The following is a 25,779-nucleotide window of genomic DNA, read 5'->3' on the forward strand; positions in this document are numbered from 1 at the left end:
AAACATACTTTTCCAAATGTGTTGAACCCAAACCAAGGGAAATATCCAAGAAATTACGCCAAGATGCTTCTGAAAAAAGAAGAGAAAGCAGTGCCCTCTGCTGGTAAAGTTCTGAGCAAGTCACAATTCCAAGGGCTTTTAACATCTTCTCTGTTACTTTTCCTATACCTGGCACCTGAAAAAGAGCGTTGTTAGAAACTTCCCATTTGCAGATCCAATACCAAGAACAATTTAAATCAAACACAACTGGGCAGATTACTATTTCTTCAGCAGAAATCTTGCTTTTAGAACATATGGACCATACATGATTGCATAGTAAATGTCATGGTATCTCCTACCTTTCTAATGGGCAAATCTTTCAGGAAGTCTAGCACTGCTCGTCTCTCAGGAGGAATTCTGCATTGCCCATTAGGTTTATTACGATCACTGCACATTTTTGCTAACATTATATTCGGCGCTATTCCTTAAAAACAAACAAACAAACCTTTTATTTAAAAAAAAAAAACAAGACAATGTTTAAATTCAACTGTCCAATATTTAAAAGCACAAGAGTATCCTACACATTTGTCAAAGACTAAACATAAGCAAAAGAATGACAATAACCGATAACCAGATCTGTTACAGTTCTGAAAAAAAATTTTGTAATAGACATGTGAGAACATAAATACATGTGACATTAAATATAATGGATGCACCAGATAAAGTGTACCCACTATTTTAAGATAGTCAGGGTAACACAACATGCACTAACCAGTCATGAGGGGTTAAATAACAGTGTTTAAAAATAATATCAGTTACATGATTGAACAATTTTCTGATGGTGATTATGGTAAGACAAAGGGAAATGCTTACAATGGCAGTTATAATGAACTTTTAACGAGAAGGAGGTATTTCTTCCTTGCATTTCAGCACAAAGACTAAATTAATTTTGTCAAAATTTACCAAATTAAAGTCTTTTGTGGGCTACCACTAGGTAGTCATTTAGAAATCTATATATATATTTCACTGACACTGGTAGGGATGAGGAGGGATTGTTCTTTTCTATTAAACTAATTTTTTTACAAATGAACTCTGGAATTGGTTTAGCAAGAAAAATAGAAGTATTCTGAGCTACAGTCCTAGTGGTCTAAATTTTGATTTGCTCACTGATGTATTATTCAAGATGGTAGAAGTAATTCTATTTATTACTGATTATCAGTATTTTTTTCAATTAGCCTTCTATCTGTTTTTCATTTTTGGGCTTAAAACCCCTGATGCACTTATAAAAGCTTTGTCTGTTTTCTAAACACTAATTTATCCTTAGGAAGGCAAAATTTCAGTAGAACAAAATTATTATTTTGCTACCACTCATGAGATAACATACGTAGGAGGGTCTCATCCTGCTTCTTCCTACTAGCTGTTCCTTTACTGCTGCTTACGCTCAACAGTGTCCAGGCCTATGTTCCACAACTGCTTCAGCACTCCCTGATGCCTCATGCACCTGGTTCACAAAGCAGTTTGGATAGCATCCAAACTAAGTGGCTAGGGACATACACTTTTTTTAGCGACCTAATCCAGATTATTATCAAAACAGTTGATATTTACAGGTAGGTTGCCTGATGTCAAAAACCAGAAAACTTGAAAAGCTAGTGAATAGTTTATTAACTTCAACACATATTTACTTCTCTGAGAACTAATTTTTTAATGAATTTTGATATTGCCTTAAGCAAGGAACAGTATGAAGAACTGTTAGAAATACTGAACAATATCGATCTGCTATTCAAACTAACAACAATATAGCAACCAGTGTCAGATTTAACTATGACCACTGGCTTACAAAAACAATTTACATGAAGCACTAAACAACCGCCAGTGCTAAGATTAGCTACTGAGTGCACTTGTCATTCCCCCACACTACTTATATTTCAAGACGAAAGAAGCAAAAAGATGATATAACTGTTACTATGATTAAAAACCAAAACAAAACAGGAGTGGCTTTGATAACCATAACATCTCTTGAAAAACCTGAAAGTCACAGTCTTTGCAGACGTGCAAAGAAACCATATTTCTTTGCAGCATAAGAATGCTGTGAAAATGCTAATTTCTTAATGCCCTCTGAGATTAGAGTAGAAGACGCTGTGGAAATACAAAGCAGCATTATTATTCATATTCATCTGAATACCTGCACTAGCAGTCAGTTGAGTTTTCTGCTCAATCCTAAAGCGAATTTCCTTCACAACTTCCTCTGCAGAAGTTCCAAAGATGACTGAATTTTCCACTGATCGATCTCTTTGTTCAGGGTGGTCATCCATCAGAGGTGTGTTGTCTTCAAACAGTACTGGTGAAGCAGAGTATCCACCTTCATTAAATTTGGCAGACATATTTGTATCGTCTTTATCTATGTTAGAAACACAAACAACCCATCCATATAAAACATATACTTTATTGATTTTCTTCTGCAGTGCCTGAAGAAAGTTCATTAGCAGCTTTATTTTTTTGTTTGGGGAGAAAAAAAAAAATTTAGCCAAAGCAATTGCGTTGGTTTTGTTGTCTGAAGAAAGGAGAGTCATAACTGCTTTGTTCTTAATTTGATTTGAACTTGGCTGAGATTGGAAGAATAGTCTAGGAAACTGGACATAACTTCCAGAAATGCAACAAGGTTTAATGACCTGTTGCAGTAGCAGCAGAAAAGAGTCAGAAATGTGTCATTATTTTTGTTACGTATCAGAACGAAGGCCAGATGCTCCCTTTTTTTGTGGAAATAAAAATCTTTCACATAAGTTCTTTCAATAGTCTCCAAAGAAAATTAGGGTTCTGAAACATCTGGTTCTAGAACCATCAACCTGCTAAGCTTCTTGTTTTCAACTGCAGTCATGGCAGAACAAGTAAGGTCAGCAGCCCTTTGTCTGACTCCACAAACTTTACTATTACGGTTTCACATTCTGAGTGCTTGTTTGTTTCAGAAGAACAAAGATGTCAGAGAAGTATGAAGAAGCACATGACTACATATCAGTGGTATTTATTTTGTAAAGACTATGCCGGTTTGTTTCTTTCTATTCTATTCTATTAATGCTTTTCAGTAGTAGTGTATCCTTGATTATCCTCTTTATGAGTATTTAGATAATTTTTTAATACCGATAATATAAACGTTCCGGTTTGTGTATCAATCAGCTATTTGTATGACACCTCCTTTTTTATTATTCCTGATTGGGCATACAGTTGTGGATGTGGTTCCAACTCCATCTTCTAGAGGCAAGTGAAATCCAGTCATATCTTAAGCATTACTGTAACTCCTGCAGTGCTCATTACTTTATACATTTTTAGTCTTATAAAATAATCACGTAACTAGAGCTTATGTACAGTCTTTGCAGACAATTTCTCGTGTTTCTGATGTACAGGACTCACTACAGAATTAGAAAACATCTTAGCAAAATACAAATAATCTTTAGAACAGTAAGTTTATTTATTCTAAACCTCCTTAAACCATAAGATTATTACTACTTATTTGCAAAATTATCACACTGAATTGCAAAGGAAAAATACACATCTAAAACACTCAACTGGGTTTAGTAAACCTAGTACCACTTCTCACACATTTTACTCAAGTTAAAAAAAAAATTCTTCAAATTCAAATCATTAGCTGTATACCCTTTATGCAGAGGTGAGTAGTAGAGGAAGTTAAGCTGTAAACTAACAAATTGGAGGTAGACAGCATATGGGAGGACAAATTATGCAAGGACTTAAGTATCTACACTTCCAATGGGTGCATCTTATCTTATATGCATGTGTGACTGGTATCCCCTGTTCCCGACCCCAGTAATGTGGTTAGCATAACTAAGGCCATTTTATAACACAAGCAGCCATTCTCTGGGACCAAGTGGATCATGTATTCGTTCCCTTTCCCCTCATTATCAGTCCCTGAAGGTCCGGTGCACCAAGTAGACAAACCAAACAGTTTTCTTCTTCCACTCCTTCCCAGCCTCAAGGTTCCTGGTCACCAGGCCGATTACACCCTTCCTTGCCACCTTGAAGGTCCCATGCACCCATCCAACCCAGTGTTGTTGATGACCTCGCCACAGAACAGGGAAGCATAACAGCACCCAGAGCACTGTCTGTAAAACCAAGCCGTTACAAGTCCTAAGGCAGAACTTGGACCGGGACTGCAGCTGCACAGTGAGAACCAGGACCCCCCCAATAACCAGGGACACCTCCACCACTGTCTGCTTCCTCTGAGGACTGAGGAAGTGACTTGTATTCTTTTGTATGGTTCTTGAGTTTAGATTATCGAGTGTTTGTTGCATGGATACAGCAAACCATGTATTAAGATTTGACCCAATCTGCAAAGGGTCCAGGTGATTAGAAATCATAAGTTAAATTGTATTATAAATTCTGTATTATACTACTTATAGATTGTACTAACTTGATTCTGCTTGTAGAAATCCTGTGCTATTCTAAACATAAATTCTGTTCTATACAAATCATAATTTCCTGTCACGAAAATAAAGCTTAAATTGTAACTACTATTTAGTGCTGTCTTCATTCTGCCAAGGATCCCTAAAAGAAGTTGACTGTCCCCTCAGAGTCAGGTGACCACATGAAAAGACTTAATTTGCTTACCTTCTTCTGTAGGGCTTTCTGTTTTAAAAAAGAATCTTCTCTTATCTTCAGGCCACCTCAGTCTTTCCTCTAAATGCTCTGTTATGTTCAGGTAGGCTTCATCTAGGCCCATAGGCATAAAATTGGGATCATATTCGGTCAGTATTTCTCTAACCTTGATAAACACATAATGGAAGTTTAAAGGCTTGTTGCTGTAAGAGCAGATCTTGACACACAATTATGAGATGAATAAAGGGACTCTGAAACTTCAAGATGACCAATCAATATTAAAGATATTTATAGAACAAGTTATTTATTGCTATTGGAAAATCATAGTACTCCTTCTCACAAGTAGCAAGATATCAATAGTAAGTGAGAACTAAACAGATTTCTGGCAGTGTGTTTTACTGCAGAGGTCATTAAGAACAGTGTACAAGGACTCCACAGGCACTAGGTTCACAGACACTGCAGTAATCACCGGAATAAAATTCTGCGATCTGGGACCTCAGCAAAGCACATGAGCTGATGCACCTTTCTGTGCACTGTGTGTCAGACACCACACAGGCAAAGGTTAAAAAAACCTCCAAACTGAAGTTTTAAATTACATTCAAACTAAAGTTATAGCCAAAGTTTTAGAGCACTGGTTAATGCCACAGGCAAGACTTGTTACCCAAATCTTTAGTGGTAAGTGCATCTTCCCAAAAGCCAACATAACAAATTAAATGGTCAAAATAAAATTTCTACCTTTTCTCCTCCTTTTTTCCCCTCTTTTTTTTTTTTAAACAAGGAGGAAAATTTGACTGCATCATGTTTTCTCTATCAGTTTTGGTCAAATACTTAGGTATCACAACATGCACTTCATCTTTCTAGAACTGATTAAAGATAGGATTCACTGCTCAACTTTTAATGATAAAATATATTTAAATATTTTCAATCCAAATCCCAAGAGAAAAACATAAATAACCAAATCAACCTGAACCTTTAAGACTTTACTCCATCAAACAACAAATGAAATATGTATCATGAAACCCAAGATCCTTAACAAGTTCAAACCCATTCTGAAATGCTCATATTTATATATGCTTTTTTACAACAGAAGTGAGAAAAATCAACAAAATTAGTAATTAGCTTACTTTATTTATGTGAAGAGATTGAGGGTTCATAAAAATAAATAAATAAATATTTCCATAATTTTGTCAGGAGACTTGTGCCACGCACTAATGTGATTTAAAACCTACAAAAGATCTATATTTTTATTTTTATTTTTTTTATTTAAAAAAACAGGACTTTGGCTATCCTAAGTATTTCTCTTGGCACTAAGTAAAATTTCTTCTGTTAAAGTAAAATGTGATTTCTTTTCTCCCTAATTTTCTGCTCTTTATTTCAAGTCCCTTCTTTTAAAACAAATGAATCTGCATTTAGAACTCACTAATGCTCCTTGTTTCTCTCTCCAGTAATTAGCATTCAAAATTATGATTATGTATTGTATGGAATTATTATCTCCATGTTCCCTATGTAGGAAATTATTATCTCTATGTTTCCTATGTATTTACAGCTTCCTAGTAATTAGATTATGCTCCATGGTTTTACAGTTTTAAGAATAATAAGGCTCAAATGGTATCACTAGCTCACTACACAGTTTTGAAAATCTCTATCAGCATCACTACTGACTTCATTAAGAAGGGTGAATGCAATGCTTTTTCAGCTCCTTGACCAAAAGCACCAACGTTTTGTTTAACTTACGTTCAAAGCCACATCACTGAAGAGTTTAGTATTTAAACTACCACTTTACATATTATCTAGAACTGATGTACTGATAGAGTCTAAAACCAAGTACATTGACTTCTGGTTAGAGAGCACTTTCAGACTTACCTCTTTACTCACTTTGCCGTATTTTTCAAAGTTTAATGGTACTATAGTTAGATGTGGACATAGCTTTTTAGCAATAAATCCAGGCATGGCTGCACGTACACCATATCTCCTAGCGTGGTAATTTGAGGTGGACTTCGGAGAGATTAAATAAGTTTAGTGTTCAGTAATCAAGTTTTGCTTTAAGTTTACTGTTAAAAAGTCAAGTTCTAATCACGTATCTCCATGCAGAAAAGACTGACAAGGCTGAGAGTTTATATGCATTCCACTCCCGCCCCCCCCCCTTCAATCTGTTTACATGCTTTAAACTTTCATCCATACACTTTTTCCTGAAGAATAAAATCCAGCTTACACAGCCTAGTCTAAGAACAGGTGTTTCCTCTATTATTTTTGGTTTTTTTCCCACACTTATAAAAATTCTCTATACCAACAGTGTCATTATATTATGTTATTATTGTATGGTTTATTAGGCTTTAGATTCATGTAACTGATTTATGTAATAGCTTGACATTCGGCCTTACCAACATACTCATTGATCCCACTGCTACAGGCTTTTCCTTCAGCTCTGGACAGTCTCTCATTTCTACAGCCGCATAGAAGGCATCCATGTCAATGTGTACAATTGTACTGCTAAGGTTACGGCTCTGTTCCAGCTCTATCACAAGTTTGTCCACCTGAATAGAATAAACCAATAATTGAAAACCTATTAACCTGGCAGAAGTTCAGCAGTTCAGATGATTGTAAAAACTCAAATGCATCCGCCATATAGTTTAAAAAAATCCAACCCAAACCCCACCAAACCAGCATCACCAAAAAAAACCTCAACCAAGTTTCGGATGAAACTTGCTCTCAGAGAGAACACTACTGCGGCAAATAGTATGAAAAAAACGCAGAAACCCAATGAAAAAAAACCCAACCCAACAAACAACAAAAACTTACCTATGTGGAAAAAAGATACATCATCCAATTCAGACAGAAACTTTTTAAGTCCACTGTATATGCAGCTTTAGCTACTGTGATACAGGCTATTTAAAAAACCCTGAAAACATGGTATTAGAGAATTTCTAACACTCCTAAATTAAGCTATCACACTTTAGAAAATTGGCCTAAACAGGTGAAGAGAAGACCAACAGCTCACAGGGCAGATCCATCTATCTTGTCAGAAATCAGGTTTCAAATAATCAGGTTCATTTACTGCTCAGTAAGTTACTGTTAATTCCTTCACAAAATTGCTCAACATTTGTTACAGGAATCCATATCATGTAAGGCTGGATTGCTAGCAAAACTGCATTTTAAAGAAAAGCCCATACACAGAAAGTGTGTTTCACTCCAAAAGTTTAAAATGTATTGTCTAGTAATAGACTGTAAGCAGTACTCCTCTTCATCAGTTCCATGGTGTTGCGAGGCAGAGGCCAAGCACAAAGGCCTCTCCATGAATTGTGCTTCACTTGCCTGCATTCTTTTACCAAAAGACTTGCAGATCATACTCTTGTTTCTGAAATATTTTTCAACTATCAATGAGGTATGAGCTGTGAGTGTCACCAGAAAGCACGAGTGCGTTATTTGACAGGCAATTTTTCAGGTCTACTGATTTAAAGATTACCATGTTGGCAGTACCACATGTCATTCGAGAAGCATAAGAGAAAATATTTAAAAAAAAAAAGGAAGTGCTATTCAACTATGATTATCTAACCACAATAATGATTATGCTAACCTCTGTTTACACAGCAAAAGGTTGCTACTGCTAGGAAAAAAACAACAAATAGGCAACTAGTGAAAAGGAACTGAAGTTTCACTTTGGTTGCAAGCACAAGTGGACACACACACACATTCAGGACACCAAGGAACCATTACAGAAACGTCTCTGGATTGACTGCAGTGGGTTTATGGCCCTGGAAAGGAATGTTTATGTGCAATTTGCACAGCTACTTGAAGACAGTTTCTCTCTTTTCCCCTCAACAGAGCTGCTTAATAAAAACCATAAAAACCTTACCAAAAAACCCATCTTTGGAGTGGAAGACACTTGAACCAAGATAAGTGGCTATCAGTGTTCTAATTAAATTGCTGAGTAATGATTTACAAAGTCTTTTCTCTGTTTTGTTCCAAGTTGATTGAAGGGATGAAAGGCTAGAATGGGGCCTCAAACTAGGCTATTCGATATAGAAGAGCACAGTATACTCCCTGAGGCAGAGAATACTTGTTCAGACAAATTAACAGCACAAGGGGAAAGCCATTCAAACAACCACCAAAAGAAAAAAAGTGGGGAATTTACATTATTTTCATTATGCTAATTCAGCAAGGGTTAAAGTCACACTATAACCATGAAAAGCATCCTTATTTTAAACTATACTTTACAGATAATTTTCAGGTTACTCCAAATTCAAATTGCTTAATTAATTCTGTCAATTACTCATCTAGTTACACAACTTCGGTATTCCAATTTATCACATTTATAACAAACTTTTTGCTTTTTCTGCATAAATATATTTCTAACGTGATACTTACTAATCAGCTAAGATAAGCATCTGAAGAATGAAGTCAAATTACATTAAACTAATCAGAAATACAAAAAGATAACTTCCAGCAAAAGCAACTGATACAAGTAATATGCCAAAACAAAACACACCCAGACATACTCAGAATTCTGGGCACCTACAAATGTTTCCTTAGTAAGATAAAGAAAGTTATGGAATAGTTCCTTAGAGGCAAGCCAGGTTGACAAGTTTTTAAAAGCTGCTTTCAATTTTCCTTTGAAGATAAAAAGAGATACTAAGTTTGTTTATTTCTAAGATAGATGAAAAAAAACCCTAAAAAGTACAATTTGTAATTAGAAGTTTAGTTTTGCTTATAGTGACTTTTAGACAATTAAAGAGTAACCTCTCGTTCTGTCTTATCCCAAGATAGAAAATACAGTTTTCTGTAGTAAAGTTTTCTATTTTAAATTGCTTTGACAAAAGGTAGATAGAAAAGATTATTCAAAATCTCTTCTGTATTTGTAAAAGCATCTGACAAGGTGAAGAGATAACAAACAGTGATACCATTCTAAGACAACAGTAACTATTTACAGAAAAAACATCTGGGATAAAACCCACATAGATGAAAATAGCAAACATCAGTACAGCAGTTTGCAAGTCTAGTTAGTAGCAGCTGGATACTTCTTAAAGCATTATTAACTACTGCTGAATTTAAAGCAATTCCACTCTAGGTTGTTAGGATAATCTAATTCCATTACAGAAAAGTTTTCCAAAATTAAGAATTACATGATACCGTACAGTATATAATTCTCCTTGAAGGATGATAACGACATTCATTAAGAAAACTTCAAACTACCTTTCAGATTTAAGATTATTTAAGAAAAACACAACAACAACCAAAAAAATAAAGAAATATTTGCACACAGAAATGGCAGTTTTAAGAAGATTTACAAGTACCTTCTAATCTCCAATATTTGAAAAATGAATGGTGGTAAGTGCCCTTCTGCAAAGAAGGTCTTCTAAGGAAAACTGTAAAAATATGGGAAATACCTTCACAAATTCCTTGGCATACACACGCTCTAGTGGTGAGAAAGGCAGCATTATGTTGCAAATTCTACATTTTATTTATATTACTCTTTCCACCACGTAACCAGGATTTTGTCCAACAAATCCACAAGTGGGGTTTTGTTTGTTTGTTTCTTTTTACATGACAGCACCTACATCAACTGTCACCTTAGGAAGTCCTATCTGAGCCTCTAAACATCCTACAAACAAGATAATCTGCAGATGAGAACTTGCAGCATTCATAGAAGTAGATATATGGATACCTTTGTAATTCTGGAGTAGCTTCCACTAACACATTTTGGAAGAACAAATTCTCTCATAGTATATCAGAAGGTAGTACTAAAAAGAAGAGTAAAAGAACTCAATAGACAACAACAATAAAGAAGAAAAGATAATGAGAGCTGACTATATCCATATCTGAAGACCTAGAGAAGCTGATTAAACAACACACAGCACATATTAAGAAAATCAAATATGACAAACAAAGTTAAAGGTGGAGATAATGGCCTGGGGAAGAGTAGCTGGCGGGTAAATGGCAGGAAAAGGGGGAGGCATTTAGGGTATCAGACACAGACAGATAAAAACTGGCTGGGCCAGGAGACTGGGGACTTCAGTGAGAACTCTGTGGACATAGACAAGGACTTCTTTGGAAAAAGACTGATGGTAATCTGGGGATGTGGGACAAGAAAAGGAAATTCAGGATAGGATAAATTAAAAGAAAGTAGGGGAGGGAACAAAAGGGTCAGAATTTGTGATGAAGCAATGAAGGCAACAACAGTCATGAAGCAGAGCTTATCTGCACACAGAGGATGGAATCAAAATCCAAGATTTTGATGTTTTTATAGCAGCAAAGATCTAAAATTAGCCAGCAAAAGAAGTGTGCATGTTATCCCCCTCTAATGACAGTTCTCATGCAGTATGGCAACTGACTTTACAGTTACTCCCCACTGGAAATAAAGACAATTGCTATTTGAGCAAGTGGCATAAAGATTTCAAACATGGGGTTTGAAACTCAGGTCCCAGGAAGACACACATGAAAGAATTTATCTTTTTTTAAGCTTCTTTTTTCTTCTGTAGAAAGCAGTTTTCATAAAAAACATTAAAAGAAAATAAAAGTATGTTGCAAAATCAAAGAATCAAGTTCAGAGAAAGACAACATGAGTGTAATCAAAGCAATTCAAATTTACTGACTTTCACTATATGCAGTATATATTCTTTAATTACATAACTGTACACTAATTTTATAGGATTGGTGTCATTCATGTAATTCACTTTATAAGAAAGACTCTTCTCTGTAAAATGAAAAGGTCTGTGGTAAAAGAAGGATAGAAATGGAAGTATTTTTTCGTAATTAAATGACTCAAAAGATACCTCAGGAAACTAAAACAAGAAACTGGACAAGCAGAGACAAAACTGATCCATGTTAAAGATTAACTGAAAACAGCTGACGCATACAGGCTTGTAACAAAATTTCCAAGGACACTGCAAGCTTTTCTGGGCACAAATTTGAGACACTGGCATCTAATTTACAGAAGTGATTTGCCAATCTGCAACGAACAAAAAAAGATTGTACACCAAAGCGCGGGATCTATAATCCTCACGATGGCATTCAAAATTAACGGATGTGTTTAATCCTCACGTGCTTCAGCCCCTCATCTACAAAGCAAAAACATCACCATACTTTGCTGGAGAATTGCAAGCATAATTTAAAGAATTCACACTATGTGGTGTACAACATAGAAAAGCCTATGAGGAAGTCAGTAATTCCGCATTCAAAGCTGGATTAGACTAGCATACAACAAATAAAGCTTGGGGCCAGCCACCCACTGAACAATGAGGACAACAGTAAATATTGAATAATTGCCCACTCAGGGAACAGTCTGCACTGTGCACTGAATGAAGCAGGGATCCTGTTAGGGAAAAATAGCAAGCAATCATGTAATTAAAGACTGAATCACAGTACAAATGAAAAGGAATTAAGCTTCTACAAGCAACTTTAATTCTGTTGCGCCTAAGACCGTTTAGTGTGCAACCTTGGTGCTGCTGTTTTAACATCCTTTCACACACAGTAATACATTTGATACAGTTATCTAACATTAGTATTTAAGAAGAGAAAGAGCCTCTTCACCTTTCTACTTCAGGGCACTTGTATTTATTGTGACTTTTTGCCATGATTTTTTCATTAATTAGTATAAATAAGGAATATATTATATCCAGAAGAGTTGACAACTACGATCCCCCACATCCCACTGCAGGCCACTGAAGGCAAATATACATTTATTATAAACCCAGAAAGTCAACTCAAGACTGATATGATACTTATTAACAAGGTATTTAACAAAACTTTTACATACCATAATGACATCCCTTTAAACTGACCAGACTTAGAAGAACAGGAATTACTTTGCTTCATTTTACTCATTTAGAGAACATTTTGGAGTGATTTTACAATCTGTTCTTCTAGCAAGTTTTTATTAAGATTACATCCTCAAAACACTGTGCACTTTTACTTGCATGACTAACATCAAAATGGTAGTTAACATTGTCCTTATCACCAGAATTTAATACAATAAACTAGAACACACCAAACTGTTTATCATTTGCCATTTACTCCAAAAAGTCTTTACAAGATTAGTACCTGCAGCTGTGCTTTCAAGAGCTGTTGCTTTGTAATTTTCTCTTTTAGCTGCATCATTTTTTCAATTCGTTGGTTAACTTGTTGATCTTTTTTAAGTTCATTTTCATAAAATCTAGAACCCTGGAAGAAAATTGCAAAAACACTAATGTTTTTATTTGTTGTTTCCTATAAACAACCATATTTGATCTTTAAATACAGAAAACTTAGAACACAGTGACAGTTTCTAATGCATACTTTGAATTTTCATATAAATAATACACAAGAGACCAGTGGTGCTTTACATCTCTCTCCTCAAATGACATAAAAATATTTCCCCCCTCAGATCACCTATACTCAGATGAGTATAAGGGACTCGTTAGAGAACTTACTATGTTCTAACACTTGACAACAAAAATTCCAAAACAGCAGATAAAAGTCAAACTATTCTTTGCAATACCTCCAAGATAAGGAGTATAAAACTCTAAAAAAAATATTTAAGCCTTTTGCCAGACTTCCATATAGCTTAATCTACATGGAAGTAAATTATGACATTGTAAAAGTTAAATCTACTTATAATGTTGCATATTTCATTGACCATTTAATCTTGAAGGACACTGCAGAATTAGAAGCTATTTGGCAGAGGATGATGAAAAGCAAATGGGTACAAAAAAAGTCCTCTTGCTCTCAAGTGTGTAATAGCTCCTTCAAGAAAAGGCATGAATAAAAGGAGATGTAATGAAAATGTAAAACACAACAATCATGTAGAGAACATATAATGTGACCTCTCTTCCTGACTCACAACAAAGAAAAGAGGGCATAAAATGAAATAGAAAAGAGAAAAATTCAAAACCAGGAAATAAAATATTTTTCTTGCAACATGTGCTTAGCTTACAAGAGAAATAACATTTGCAGGAAGAAGTAATGTCTTTTATTGAACCACCTAATAAAATCTGCCAAAGTGGACAAATTTTTAGCTCAAAGCCTTTGACTACCAAACTGCCACTGATGCCAAGAATTCAGCCATAGTCAAATAAGAATCGGGCATTTACATAAGAAGCAAAAATACTCACTTTTACAATGATAAAAAGGATGAACGGCAAGACTGTGATGTGTCATGTCTCATTGCTAAGTAGAAATCTCTCATTACAAGTAATTAGGGTGTGTTTTCTTTCAGTATCAGACATACCTCTTACCTTTTCATCCCTCTGCAATCAAACATGATTTTTTGAGGCTCACTGAAAGAACTACCAAAATGTTGGTGTGGTAAGCAACCCAATACTTAAGATTGTTATTAAACTGTGGGTTTTTTTACCTCTCTTGCAGTATTTCACAGCTGAAATGCTATAAAATGTTGTTGTAATACAATTGTGGTAGTGTTTGTAGGTATAATTTTGAAGACTAAAGAAAAGCTTAAGAAAAAGAATCAACGCTTCTTTTCAGACTTCTTGAACTGTATCTGGTATTTATACTCTCTTGCTTTTTTTGACAGAAATATATTCTGATACATAGATACCTGTATATCAGTTTTGAAAGCCTATTTTACAGTTCATTCTATTTCATACCAGGAAATGAAACAGTAACCGTTCTGATGAAATAATTTATTCAAATATCATTATTAGGGATATATATATCTGACAAAGCACTAACTTTTCAAGAAAGAGTAAACAGAATAAGTAGAAGAAATATCTAATCAATAAAGGGCTTGACAGCATATAAAGGATCATCAAAGTGAAAACACAAGCAAAGTTAGTTTGTCAAATAACAGCTGTTTGTTTGTATGTTTTCTGCTCTGCCTCCCCCCCCCCCCCCCCCCCAGTTTACCACTAAGCAATAGTAGCCAACAAAGAATTAATGAGCAAAATACCAAGCACATAACCTAGGGCCACAACAACAACATATGAAATACACATTTGTGCAAGGAAAAGTAAGAAAACCCAGAGCTGCTCAAATAAATTGTTATCTCCATATAGTTCTATGTGAAGACTCTCCAATAACAAGTAAGAGGACTAATAATTCAATGCTCTCTAGATTTGCAGGGTCCTCTGTAGATCTTTGGTACAAAGTTACACACTACTGGGCACCTCTCTTGAATACCGAGAAGACAGTCAAGAAGGCAGACAGTAAGCACAAAGAAATTCTACTGAAAGTACTAGAAAATCCTGATTACATTAAATTCAGCAGTTATAGGAAGGTAACCAATAGCTGTAGATCTGCTTGGCTGATTAATGATGGGGCAGGCAAAAGAAATGGAAAAGGGGAAAACAAGAGGCCTAAGGAAGCCAAAACCTTCACAATTACCTCTGAACAATGCTGTGATATTTATGTATTGCTTTGGGCAAAAAAGGAGCACCTAAGGACATACTCAGTTGTGTTCTTCCATGTCCCTGTGACAAATCCAACAGTACCCTATGGCACCCTAGGCTACAGTCTCTTCCCTTCCTCCCCTGAACAACAGATAAAGCACCAGGAAAAGAATAATCAAACCAACCTTGGTTGCTTCCATGATGATTTTATTGATTTTCTCTTTATCCAAACCTTGCATTCCAGCTTTGTTATCATTGAGACCCATTCTAAGTAGAAGTCCATCATTGCAAGAGCTGCCACCAACTTTTTCCATGTTGTCCATTATACTTCTTGAAAACAAGTACCTCTTTCAAGACTTAATACCTGAAAAAAATTATTTAAATCATGTATTTGTTTCTAAGTTCCAGCTGAACAATACAAGAAAAAAAATGGAATTAATTTGCTGTATTTATTGAATAAGCGTTTAATATTTATTCAGAAAGCAATGTATCACAAATACGAAGACTTGTATTCCTGTAAAGTGAGTGACCTGCCACACTCACCACATAAAGCCATATGTAACTCTAACAGTGTCTGGAGAAAGTAAGACTTCAGTTTCTTATTAATTTAAAAACATACTCTTCTTAAAAGTTCCCTTACAGAAATAATTGAGTACCACCAACTTCAGGTAAAGGCTAGTACCTTACACATGCACATAAGATTTATGCCTGTATGTTATCCTGTCAGATGAAACAATACTGCCTTAAACACAAAATACTGCTCACTAGATTATAACATTAAAAGAAAAGAAAATGAATCTTTTTAAATTGCAGAAGACCATTGTTCATTTAGTCCTCATTCCTGCTTGAGACAAGCCATAAAATCTTTCCCAGTAATTTCTGGCTAAAATTCAAACCTTTTTTTGGGTTAAAGCTTGTCTTTTATAAAGAGATGGCTTCAATTAAAAGTTTTGAATAAAATCCTATTGTTTCATTCATGGTAAAATTCATGCATTCTTTTTTTACATTAATTTGTAAAGGCATGTTATCCAACTAACAGAATTTACCAAGCCTTTACTACTCAATTACTTCCATCGGTAACTTCTTATTACTTCTGATATGCGTACTTCTGACATCCTCCCTTGCTGATTATGCAAATAAACAGTTGAACCCTTCGATAGGCTCTAATTATATGGTAAATTGTCTAGTTATTAAATTAATCTTTAAAAAAACTAAAGAAAGTAAATTTTATGCTCTGTAGCATGAACCTGCAGTCTTATTTTTGCCAGATTAAAACAACCGGAATCCAGGTGTGATACTGGCATAAACTACTTAACAGGTATTTATTACTGGAAAAGTATACAAAAAGACTTTCTTCCCACCCCAAGTTGCTGTCTCATAAACCACTTCTGCTTTACTCTCATGCAGGAAGCATATTCACTCCTATCTTTCCCTTCAAGCTGCAACCTGTGACAGGAGCCCTTCCTGTTTGGAGGAGCCACACCCTTTCAGGCACATACAGCAGCTCTATTAAACAATTACAAATTGCACAAATCTTGGAGTGTTACATTTGTCGCTTTCCCACTCTAGGACTTAAGTGGGCCTTATTAGCAAATTGCAGAAGGTAATTATGTATTTTTGCATCTAGAGATGAATTTTTTCTATTAAACAACCACATGGGTGCCTTTTTAAAATTAATGGTGGCAATGTTTATATTTTCCTGAAGATCTCCTGAAACACACTAGCCAACTGAAGTCAAGATACTAAAAAAAGCCATCTTTAAAAAAAAACTCTAACAAAAATATCCCAATTTTAACCATATTCTATTAATTTAGATTATTATTTATGATGTTTTCCAAAGATGCAAGATCTGGTAAGTAATGCTGTGTTTATCTCCAGCTTGTCATATTTTAAAGAACAGAAGGTGATGTAGAGACCAGAACTCTTCTACTGACCCTTTAGTAGCACCTGAGCTACTATAATGGCAACTAGGAATGGGAGTGGCTTCATAGCTCTTAGGTATATCTAACAAATGAAAGACCACGATGACATTTTCATAAGTTTTTCACTTACAGTAGGACAATCTTACAGTTAGCATACACATTTACTAGAACCAGTTTGCTAGACTTCAATCAAAAGAAAAAGCAGTGCATCCCACACAACATTCCAAGTTTTATCTCAATCGCTGTTGAGTAACATGCACAATTCCCAATAAATACATCCCTCAAGGTAAATGCCCCTCCACTATCCCCCCTGGTTCTTCTGTCACTCTGTCCCTTCAAGAAGCTGCAATGAACACAGGATTGCTTCCATTTCCTACTCCTGTCTCTGCAACACTTTTTAGCTGTTCCTTATTCCTGAAAGTGTCTATCCCTAACATATACGAATCTTTCCCCCTCTTCATTCAGATCACTCTTAACGGCTCAGTTTTATAGCAGAGGCTTTAAACACTAATTCATGTCAGTCAAAAGCCTTTTCTATCACAGTTATATACCCAGCGAGAAAAAAATTACCATGATACCAGTCATGGAAAAAATAATTATCTTTAAAAAGTCCCATAAGTGGTTGTCTCCTGATTGTTTTATCTTTTCAGCTTCTTGTGTGGAACAAAATACATTGCTAGTACCAGACAATAAAGTGTATAAATATCAAATAATGCCTTAGTTGGAATTAAGAAGAAAACATTTATTTGAGGACATGACATTAGTTCTCCACCAAAGTTTAAAGGTGTACAGAAAGGAAAACATGAATAATGACTAATAAAATTTTCAGCTGCTTAACATGAACAGAAGCTAAAGATTATCTTGGTTTCAGACTAACAGGCCTGAAAAAAAATACATAACATATTTAGCACATTGAAATGAATCACAAAAGCTACAATAAAAGAACAGATATACACTGTCAGATAAAACCAGTGGATCATCTGCTATAGACAAAATGAAAATAGAAATATTTAAAGGAAACACAGGAGAAGCAGTGTGAAACACTATACAAAATGTGAACAAAATGTCAGTGTAGAAAGTGGTAAGGATAAGCAGTAACAGTTTTAATGGTAAATTGACCTAGACAAAACATTTAGCTTGTTGTGACACAATCTTGTAAATTTTTTGCTAAAGCAACTTGGAAAAAGTGAGTAAAGGTTTAGAGTCTAATGAAACACTAACTCAACAGTCTATGCAAAGAGTGACATATTTTTGTCATGCTGTCACCTCAAGAAGCTGCTGCAAGACTGAGCTGTTTCCTCTAACAGAACACGTTAAATCTCTCTCAGCATCATACTGAGTAAGTAGGGTGTGAAATCAGAGAAGTCTGTGAAGGCAGTCTACACTTAAATAATAATTATTCCTCTGATTTGGGAATGGGGGGAAGGGAGCAGGAGAATCATGTATAAGTGGAGAAGGTAACTTTCCAATAGGTACTGGAACAACTTCTAAACATAAAGAGGAAGACTTTGGCAGTGGATACCAACAGTTAATGCAAAACAAAAAAGTGGAGAGGAATCACAGACTAGCATTACTGTGTAGGAAGCTTTGTTAGTAACCAGGGATGCTTACAAGTGGAAAAAGACCACTAATAAAACCCCAATCAAGCTCTTCTAGGAGCAGGCACAGAAACTCAACTGAACCGGTCAGACAGGGTTATATAGTATATGAAAGTATCAAGAAACTGAAACAGCAGTAAAATCAGAGCAACAATTTAATTTCAAGTGCCTCTACATTTATTCAAATTTAGCATATTTTTGGTCAGTTGACTGAACTAGCCTGAAAGAAATGGCTCGTATTTGATCCTGTGCCACTCCTCCAGACTGTCGTCAGTAAAAATTCTCCAATTCCAGCAACAGAAGACCTGTATGTTGTGTGAAAACTTAAATGCCTTCATATTATCATTTTCATGGAATAAAATAATACACAAGACAAAAAAAATTTCTAAAAATATTCAGTTCAGTGGACATAGTGTTATTATGCAGTTTATTAACACTCACAAACTATGTTAACAATTTGCCTTTTATTGATAGCGTTAACAACTTGTTGCGAAGAAATATTAGGACTGGAAAATGACATCAGTATGGAAAAGCTTGAAAAATAAATTATTTACATACTGAATTATGATTTGATGCCCATAAACTGTGTACCAATTCTCTTAAAGAAAATAAAATCCTGACATCTTTGCTATCACAGATGCTTATGCCAGTAGTGAGATCCAAAAAAGTTACTACAATACAAAACTGCCTACTTCCCCCAGAGTTCAAAAGCTACACATAGGAATTAAGACATATATTACAGATGTAGAGGACTATCTTTTACATCACAATTGCTCTGAGTAAATCTTCACAGTGCGTAAAAAAAAAAAAAACAATCTTGCAAACAGCAACACAATTATTAAAGACTCCTTTCTATATGATTTTTTTAATTATTATTTTTAGGATGGCTAAAACAAGGATCTAAATTAAATAGTTTCTTTAATTTCTGTAAAGCTCATAAAAGTCTCCAATAACATTTCATCAAAATCTGACACCTCATTTATTGTTGTATGAGCCCCAAATAAACTTCCTCTTTTCCCTCAATTAAAATGTTTTAGAGATTCCTTCATTTAAACTCATCTATTTTTACTTTCTCAAGAACAAAACAAAACTGTAACAGCTAACTTCACATACAAATGTAGAGAACAGATGAAGGGATGACTCCAGGAATCCTGTCATTACATAGGCTGCATCAGAAGAAAATCAATACGACCCTTAATTTCAGTGATGAAGTCAAGATGTTAATACTAGTTCTGTAAAAGCACTGAAAGCACATTAAACAATTAACAAAGTTAGGACTTACTTCATCCAGTTTTGACCACAAAGGATCACTTCTCAGGCTTTTGGCTACAATCAAGTGTGGTGTAGTATGAACCACTCAAAAGATCATGACCATTTTTAATGGACACCACTTTGTTTTTACTCTATTGCTAATTAAGATTGAACTGGTGGCCACATAGCTACGCTTCTTATTCCACTCACTGCACAGAAGTATCTTCATCTAGGCTGTGCATGCAACTGTTTGAGCCACCATCATTAAAGAACAAAAACCCAGCAAACCCACCTTGGTACAGAAATTCATGTACCAGTTGGCAGGCCATTTGAACAATGGATTTCCCACAAATGCATTGCTTTATTTCTTGCATTTCTAAAAGACAAGAACAAATATACGTTCAATAAACTAGGAAAATTCAACCCCGCTAAAATATTTTTAACATTTCTGATATTTAAAATGCAAAATCCAGTAGTGCATTTGATTACATACTACTTGATTTATCCATTACTTGGATAAGGATTTTATCCCAAAACAGTTAACATTACATTACATACTTTCCAACAAGAAGTGCACCTGTCTTGTCTGAGTATTCATTTGGCAAGAAAACATTCTGGCTGATGGGATCAAATTTCACAAACTCCTTAACTCTCTTTTCCTGATAAAAACATGTTTCTCTAATAATGGTTTAAGTATCAGCTGCTCTGAAGTCTCTCCTTGTCAGCAGGATAAACCACCAACAAAGACATGTGCAAGGAAGCACATGAGACCGTCCTTCTGATCTGCTCAATTTTTTTCAGCCACAAGGGGGTTGATATTTACTAGGGCCCTGGTTTCCAAATAGCCCAGAGAAAAGGACTCCTGTCAGTTTTAATCCTGTAGTGATTTACAAGAAAAGAACTGTGAGGAGGAACTGCACAGCAGTGTTATTAGCATTTAATATACACAGTGTTAACCACCTAGGTTCCCTACTACTGCATTCAAAACTGCTTACAGTTTCACTCTTCTCTCTCAATATATAAGAAAGTCTAGTTCCCTAGAAAACAGAATCTTCTAAGAAAGATCTAAGTATTTTCACAAATGTAATAAGCCAAGCTAGATGATAAATTAAGACTTAACAGAAAACCAGGCCAGAATTCACAGAAGCGAAAATTCCAAGTGCCCAAACTGACACGGCTGAATGGGACTATTTTTTAAGTAGCAGCTGGCTCAGCATTTTACAAAAACATAAATCCCATACAAGCACCTAGAATTAGCCTTCAGAAAACAAAGTCTTAGAATTATGTCTTTTCTGAACTCACTGGCTTTAAGATACAAGAAGTTACAGACAATTAAATCCTTTTTAAAAGTAAATAACTCACACTGCAAAGTAAACAGATACTAGAGACTGCTTCTGACGATGCCCAAAATTAATGTCGAAACATGTATTTTACACCATTCATCAAATTGAATAATTCTTTGCTTATGTGAAGAGTAATGCAAATGGAACAAATGGAATACTCATCGCCTATTAATTTTCTGCAGGCAAGATGCAGTACAACTCTGTTGTAAATCCTGCTTTCAGCTTCTCTGTCTAAAAAAACTCATGTCTTTAGAATGTCAGTTTATTCAAAGGGCAAAGAACTGTGGTATCTTTAGTCTCTATTCAGCATTTTACAAGACATTTTAAACTGCAAGATTTATCTCAAGTTTCTGACCAAGTTTTCCTAGTACTTCTAGATTACTGAAAACAAATGTTTTCGCAGTTTTTAATCCATAAATACAATAATTAAGGATCTGAACTATCATTAATAACATTCATCAGTAAAAACTACACCAGAAGTAGTGCAGTTATCTTCAACTTCATTTCTACAGATGTACATTCACTGCCAATATATAATTGCCAATAAACAGCAGTAATCTTCCATTTGGGTTTTTGATTTATTTTTTTTTTTACTTAGAAGAAAACCCCTAATACAGTGATTCACAGAGACCACAACTGTTTCAGAAAAAATTGCCTGAATTATTTATATCTCAGAGCCTATACTATTAGGCAACATGCTGAGGCATAAACAAAGCTCCTTCAAGGATCTTCTTAAGAAAAACAGTCCTAAATTTAAGAACAAACATAACCATGAGCATGAATATCCTAGAAAATGTTTATACACTAGTGGTAAATGTGTTTTAATAACATACAGTGAGCTAAAACAAAAGGTACGGTAGTGGAAATAAGAGATATAAAAAGGGAGAAGAAAAAATCAATTTTTATGAAGTTACCCACTTTATGATGTTAACGACCGACATCTTTAGAAGTAAAACTCAAAAAATCATTTTTGTATTACAAGTAGTATATCAGCAATACAGAACAACACTATCTGTTCCACTATTCTAACAAAGCTGAAGACTATTTCCAGTTAAAACAATAATTTGTAAACTTCTTGCAATCTCTAAGACACTAGATGAGGTACAGGTTGAATACTGGGGCTTGCAATGAAAGAACAAACACAATAACGAATGCAAAATAAAGGTCCAGTGGAAAAGACATAAAAGGAAGTAGAGAGGAGTGAGTGGTCTACATCAGCATATCTGATCATGTCCATTTCCCAAGCTTTGGTTTGCATCCCAGATTGGTTTTGGAGCAGGCAAATCAGATTCCTTTAAAATTAAACTGGAAGACTGGGCTTCCAGAGCACACCTGACACATTACAATTGCTAATGCAGGTGCCCTCCGTGGGACCAGACTAGTGCTAGTCTGAAAAAAACCCTTTTAAAGCATATTTAAGATGAACTTAAGGTCCTCAGCACCAAATCTTTCCTTTAACAAACCTATTCCCACTGCACTAGGTTCTTGACAATGTAGATACGGCCTGATCTCATGAAGAGTAATAGACAGAAAGTTATATTTGAAAAAGATGGTCAGAACATTAGAAAGAAGAGTTAATTTACATAAGGTATTCACAGTGCCAATAACCGTGGAAAAAGTATGACATATTAGAAGGATGTGGAAGACGTAAAAAAAAAAAATCTATTAGCACCGACAAAGCATTATCTGAAAAGTTGAAAAGGCAAACCTTTTAGCATCCAGTATTTATTCAAAGTTTGGTTATAAAATATTAGCTAGAATTAATAATTAAACAAATACTCTCTATAACAAGGATGAATATGTTCGCTAAACAACCTGAAATAATATCTACCCATGGCATTTTTGGTTTTTTAAAACCTGTTTGAGTCAATCTATATTCTGGAGAGAAAAAAAAAAAAATAAAAAGAAAGAGCTACTTCTGGAACTAAGTGAATAGTCCTAGACAGGAAGAATGACAGCACATGGCTATGTAGTACACATCACTGCCAAAAGGATTTGCTCAGACATGTCTCTTCATCTCCTGCTTTTGATCAGGATAGCAAAAGAAGTTCATTCAGAGTTTAATGGGGAAAACACAACTGGCTTCACAGGTGATACCACTTAACTTTATCAACATACTACAGAGCAGAACTAGCAATTATTCTCATACACATCAATATATACAAAACTGGGTCGCTCTGCTTGCTTATCAGATGCAGTAGTACACTGCAACAGACACTAAGAAAAAATATCTTGCTTCATTTCTTTCGAAACAGCTGGTGAATCAGAGAGCAGTTTCTCAACAACTTTTTATATATTAGAAAATCATCTAAAATAGCATCTACAGTAGATCCATATAAAAATTTTTCTGTGCATTCCAGTGACTACACAAATATTACAGAATCACAGAATCATCTAGGTTGGAAAGGACCTTGAAGATCATCCAGTCCAACCGATAACCTAGCACTGACAGATCCCAACTACACCATATCCCTCAGCGCTATGTCAACCCACCTCTTGAACACCTCCAGGGATGGGGACGCCACCACCTCCCTGGGCAGCCCATTCCAACACCTAACAACCCGTTCTGGAAAGAAATGATTCCTAATATCCAGTCTAAACCTTCCCTGGCGCAACTTGAGGCCATTCCCTCTTGTCCTGTCGCTTGTTACTTGTTTCAAGAGACTCATCCCCAGCTCTCTGCAACCTCCTTTCAGGTAGTTGTAGAGGGCGATGAGGTCTCCCCTCAGCCTCCTCTTCTCCAAACACCCCCAGTTCCCTCAGCCACTCCTCGTACGACCTGTGCTCCAGACCCTTCACCAACTTCGCTGCCCTTCTCTGGACACGCTTGAGTAATTCAATGTCCTTTTTGTAGTGAGGGGCCCAAAACTGAACATGGTAATCAAGGTGCGGCCTCACCAGTGCTGAGTACAGGGGTAAGATCCCTTCCCTGTCCCTGCTGGCCACGCTATTTCTGACACAAGCCAGGATGCCATTGGCCTTCTTGGCCACCTGGGCACACTGCTGGCTCCTGTTCAGCCGGCTGTCAATCAACACCCCCAGCTCCCTCTCTTGACTGGCAGCTCTCCAGCCACTCCTCCCCAAGCCTGTAGCGCTGCTGGGGGTTGTTGTGGCCAAAGTGCAGCACCCGACATTTGACCTTACAGAAGCTCATACAGCTGGCCTCAGCCCATCGCTCCAGCCTGTCCAGGTCTCTCTGCAGAGCCTCCCTACCCTCGAGCAGGTCAACACTCCCACCCAACTTGGTGTCATCTGCAAACTTACTGAGGGTGCACTCGATCCCCTCGTCTAGATCATCAATAAAGATGTTAAACAGGAGTGGCCCCAAAACCGAGCCCTGGGGGACACCACTCGTGACCGGCCGCCAACGGGATTTAACTCCGCTCACCACAACTCTTTGGGCCCGGCCATCCAGTTTTTTACCCAACAAAGCGTGTGCCCGTCCAAGCCACAAGCGGCCAGTTTTTCCAGGAGAATGCTGTAGGAAACGGTGTCAAAGGCCTTACTAAAGTCAAGGTAGACAACATCCACAGCCTTTCCCTCATCCAATAAGCAGGTCACCCTGCTGTAGAAGGAGATCAGGTTTGTTAGGGAGGACCTGTCTTTCATAAACCCATTAAGACATTAATTTAATTATTAAGATATCTCTGACTGTTCTCATTGTTTAGGACAATGATTCTGCTTTATCAATCACTCTCAGTGCTGCATTCATTGTAAATATCTTTATACAGGAGACTCTGAGGTGGTCTAGTATTATTTAACACTTAGATGCTACATATATAAAGAATGCATATAAATAGTTGTGTCAATGCTAAGAGCTGTTTCAGAAAAATAATAAACCCTCAGTGGAAACTTTCAAGCAGCATAACATGGAAAAATTACACAACGATTTATCATAAGGAGGAAGTAAAAAAAAATACAATCGTACAGCATTGCTTTTGTGACACAGTCAGAAGTGTGTGTTCCAAAACTGAAGTTTCCTCAGTCAACGCTATTTAATCCTTTTTTTCCAAGAAATCAAAAGAAAGATCAGTACACATCTTAAGTCCTTTCCAACTCACTACATCTGTTCATAAATTGTGAAGTGTCACGTTCAACTACTTTTTTTTTCCCTTTCTGCAAATATTTCTCCACCTATAAACACCGGCAAGTACATATATCTCAGACGTCAAGGCTGAAGAAAAAAATTAACCGTTTCGTTCCCTAAACGGCGAAAATATTAGATGAATAAAAGACAGGACATCGCTACCTGGCAGAGGCAGACTGCTGACCACCACTCCCGCTCTGCTCATCACACGCCTCTGGGCACAGCCAGTGAAGCAGAACTAAAGCGGGCGATGCAGAAGCGCCCCGCCGGGCGGGAAGGAGCGGGCTGCGGAGCCCACCCGCGGCCTCGCTAACAGCGACCGCCGCCACCCGCAGGGCGAGGGCCTCGGCGGTCCCCGGGGAGCGGCGCAAGTGCCCGCCGGCCCCGCGCGGCGGCAGAGACCTGTGGCCGGACGGCCCACCCTCCCCTCCCGCCGCACCCGGGGGCAGGCAGCACATCCCGCCCCTTCCTGCGGCCTCCGCGGCCACCATTTTTGTCAAGAAAAAGGTTTGGCGCTCACCCCCCCGAGTCCCGCCGGTTTGAGGCAGGGAAGATGAGGCGGCATCTCTCATGCTAGAAAGGGAGCAGGGCCGGGGAGACGCTTCACATCACTAAAGAAAGAGCCCGCCCTCACCCCACAAAAAAATAAAGCAAACATCGCCCCAAGGAGCACCG

The 25,779-nt window shown here is 36.6% G+C and overlaps 1 protein-coding gene across 9 annotated transcripts in view; it reads right to left on the reverse strand.

Moving 5' to 3' along the window:
* POLK (DNA polymerase kappa) overlaps positions 1-25,779 on the reverse strand; it is a 36,358-nt gene that overhangs the window by 10,458 nt on the left and 121 nt on the right. For 3 of the 9 annotated variants that reach the window (XR_012627197.1, XR_012627196.1, XM_074856864.1), the window contains exons 2-9: positions 15,089-15,267; positions 12,622-12,741; positions 6,966-7,118; positions 6,448-6,579; positions 4,597-4,750; positions 2,162-2,377; positions 339-463; positions 9-175 (exon numbers count right to left, since the gene is read on the reverse strand). Coding sequence is in view for 7 of the 9 variants with exons in the window: in XM_074856864.1 (XP_074712965.1) it covers positions 9-175; positions 339-463; positions 2,162-2,377; positions 4,597-4,750; positions 6,448-6,579; positions 6,966-7,118; positions 12,622-12,741; positions 15,089-15,226 (1,205 nt within the window). In the remaining 2 variants the exon portion in view is untranslated. Of the gene's footprint in view, positions 1-8; positions 176-338; positions 464-2,161; positions 2,378-4,596; positions 4,751-6,447; positions 6,580-6,965; positions 7,119-10,246; positions 12,601-12,621; positions 12,742-15,088; positions 15,268-25,266; positions 25,550-25,624; positions 25,773-25,779 lie in introns of those variants that run through there. The other 6 variants (XM_074856867.1, XM_074856865.1, XM_074856868.1 and 3 more) reach the window with 6 other exon arrangements.

The sequence above is a fragment of the Strix uralensis genome, chromosome Z, assembly GCF_047716275.1.
Source record: "Strix uralensis isolate ZFMK-TIS-50842 chromosome Z, bStrUra1, whole genome shotgun sequence".
In the NCBI taxonomy this organism is placed as follows: Eukaryota; Metazoa; Chordata; class Aves; order Strigiformes; family Strigidae; genus Strix; species Strix uralensis.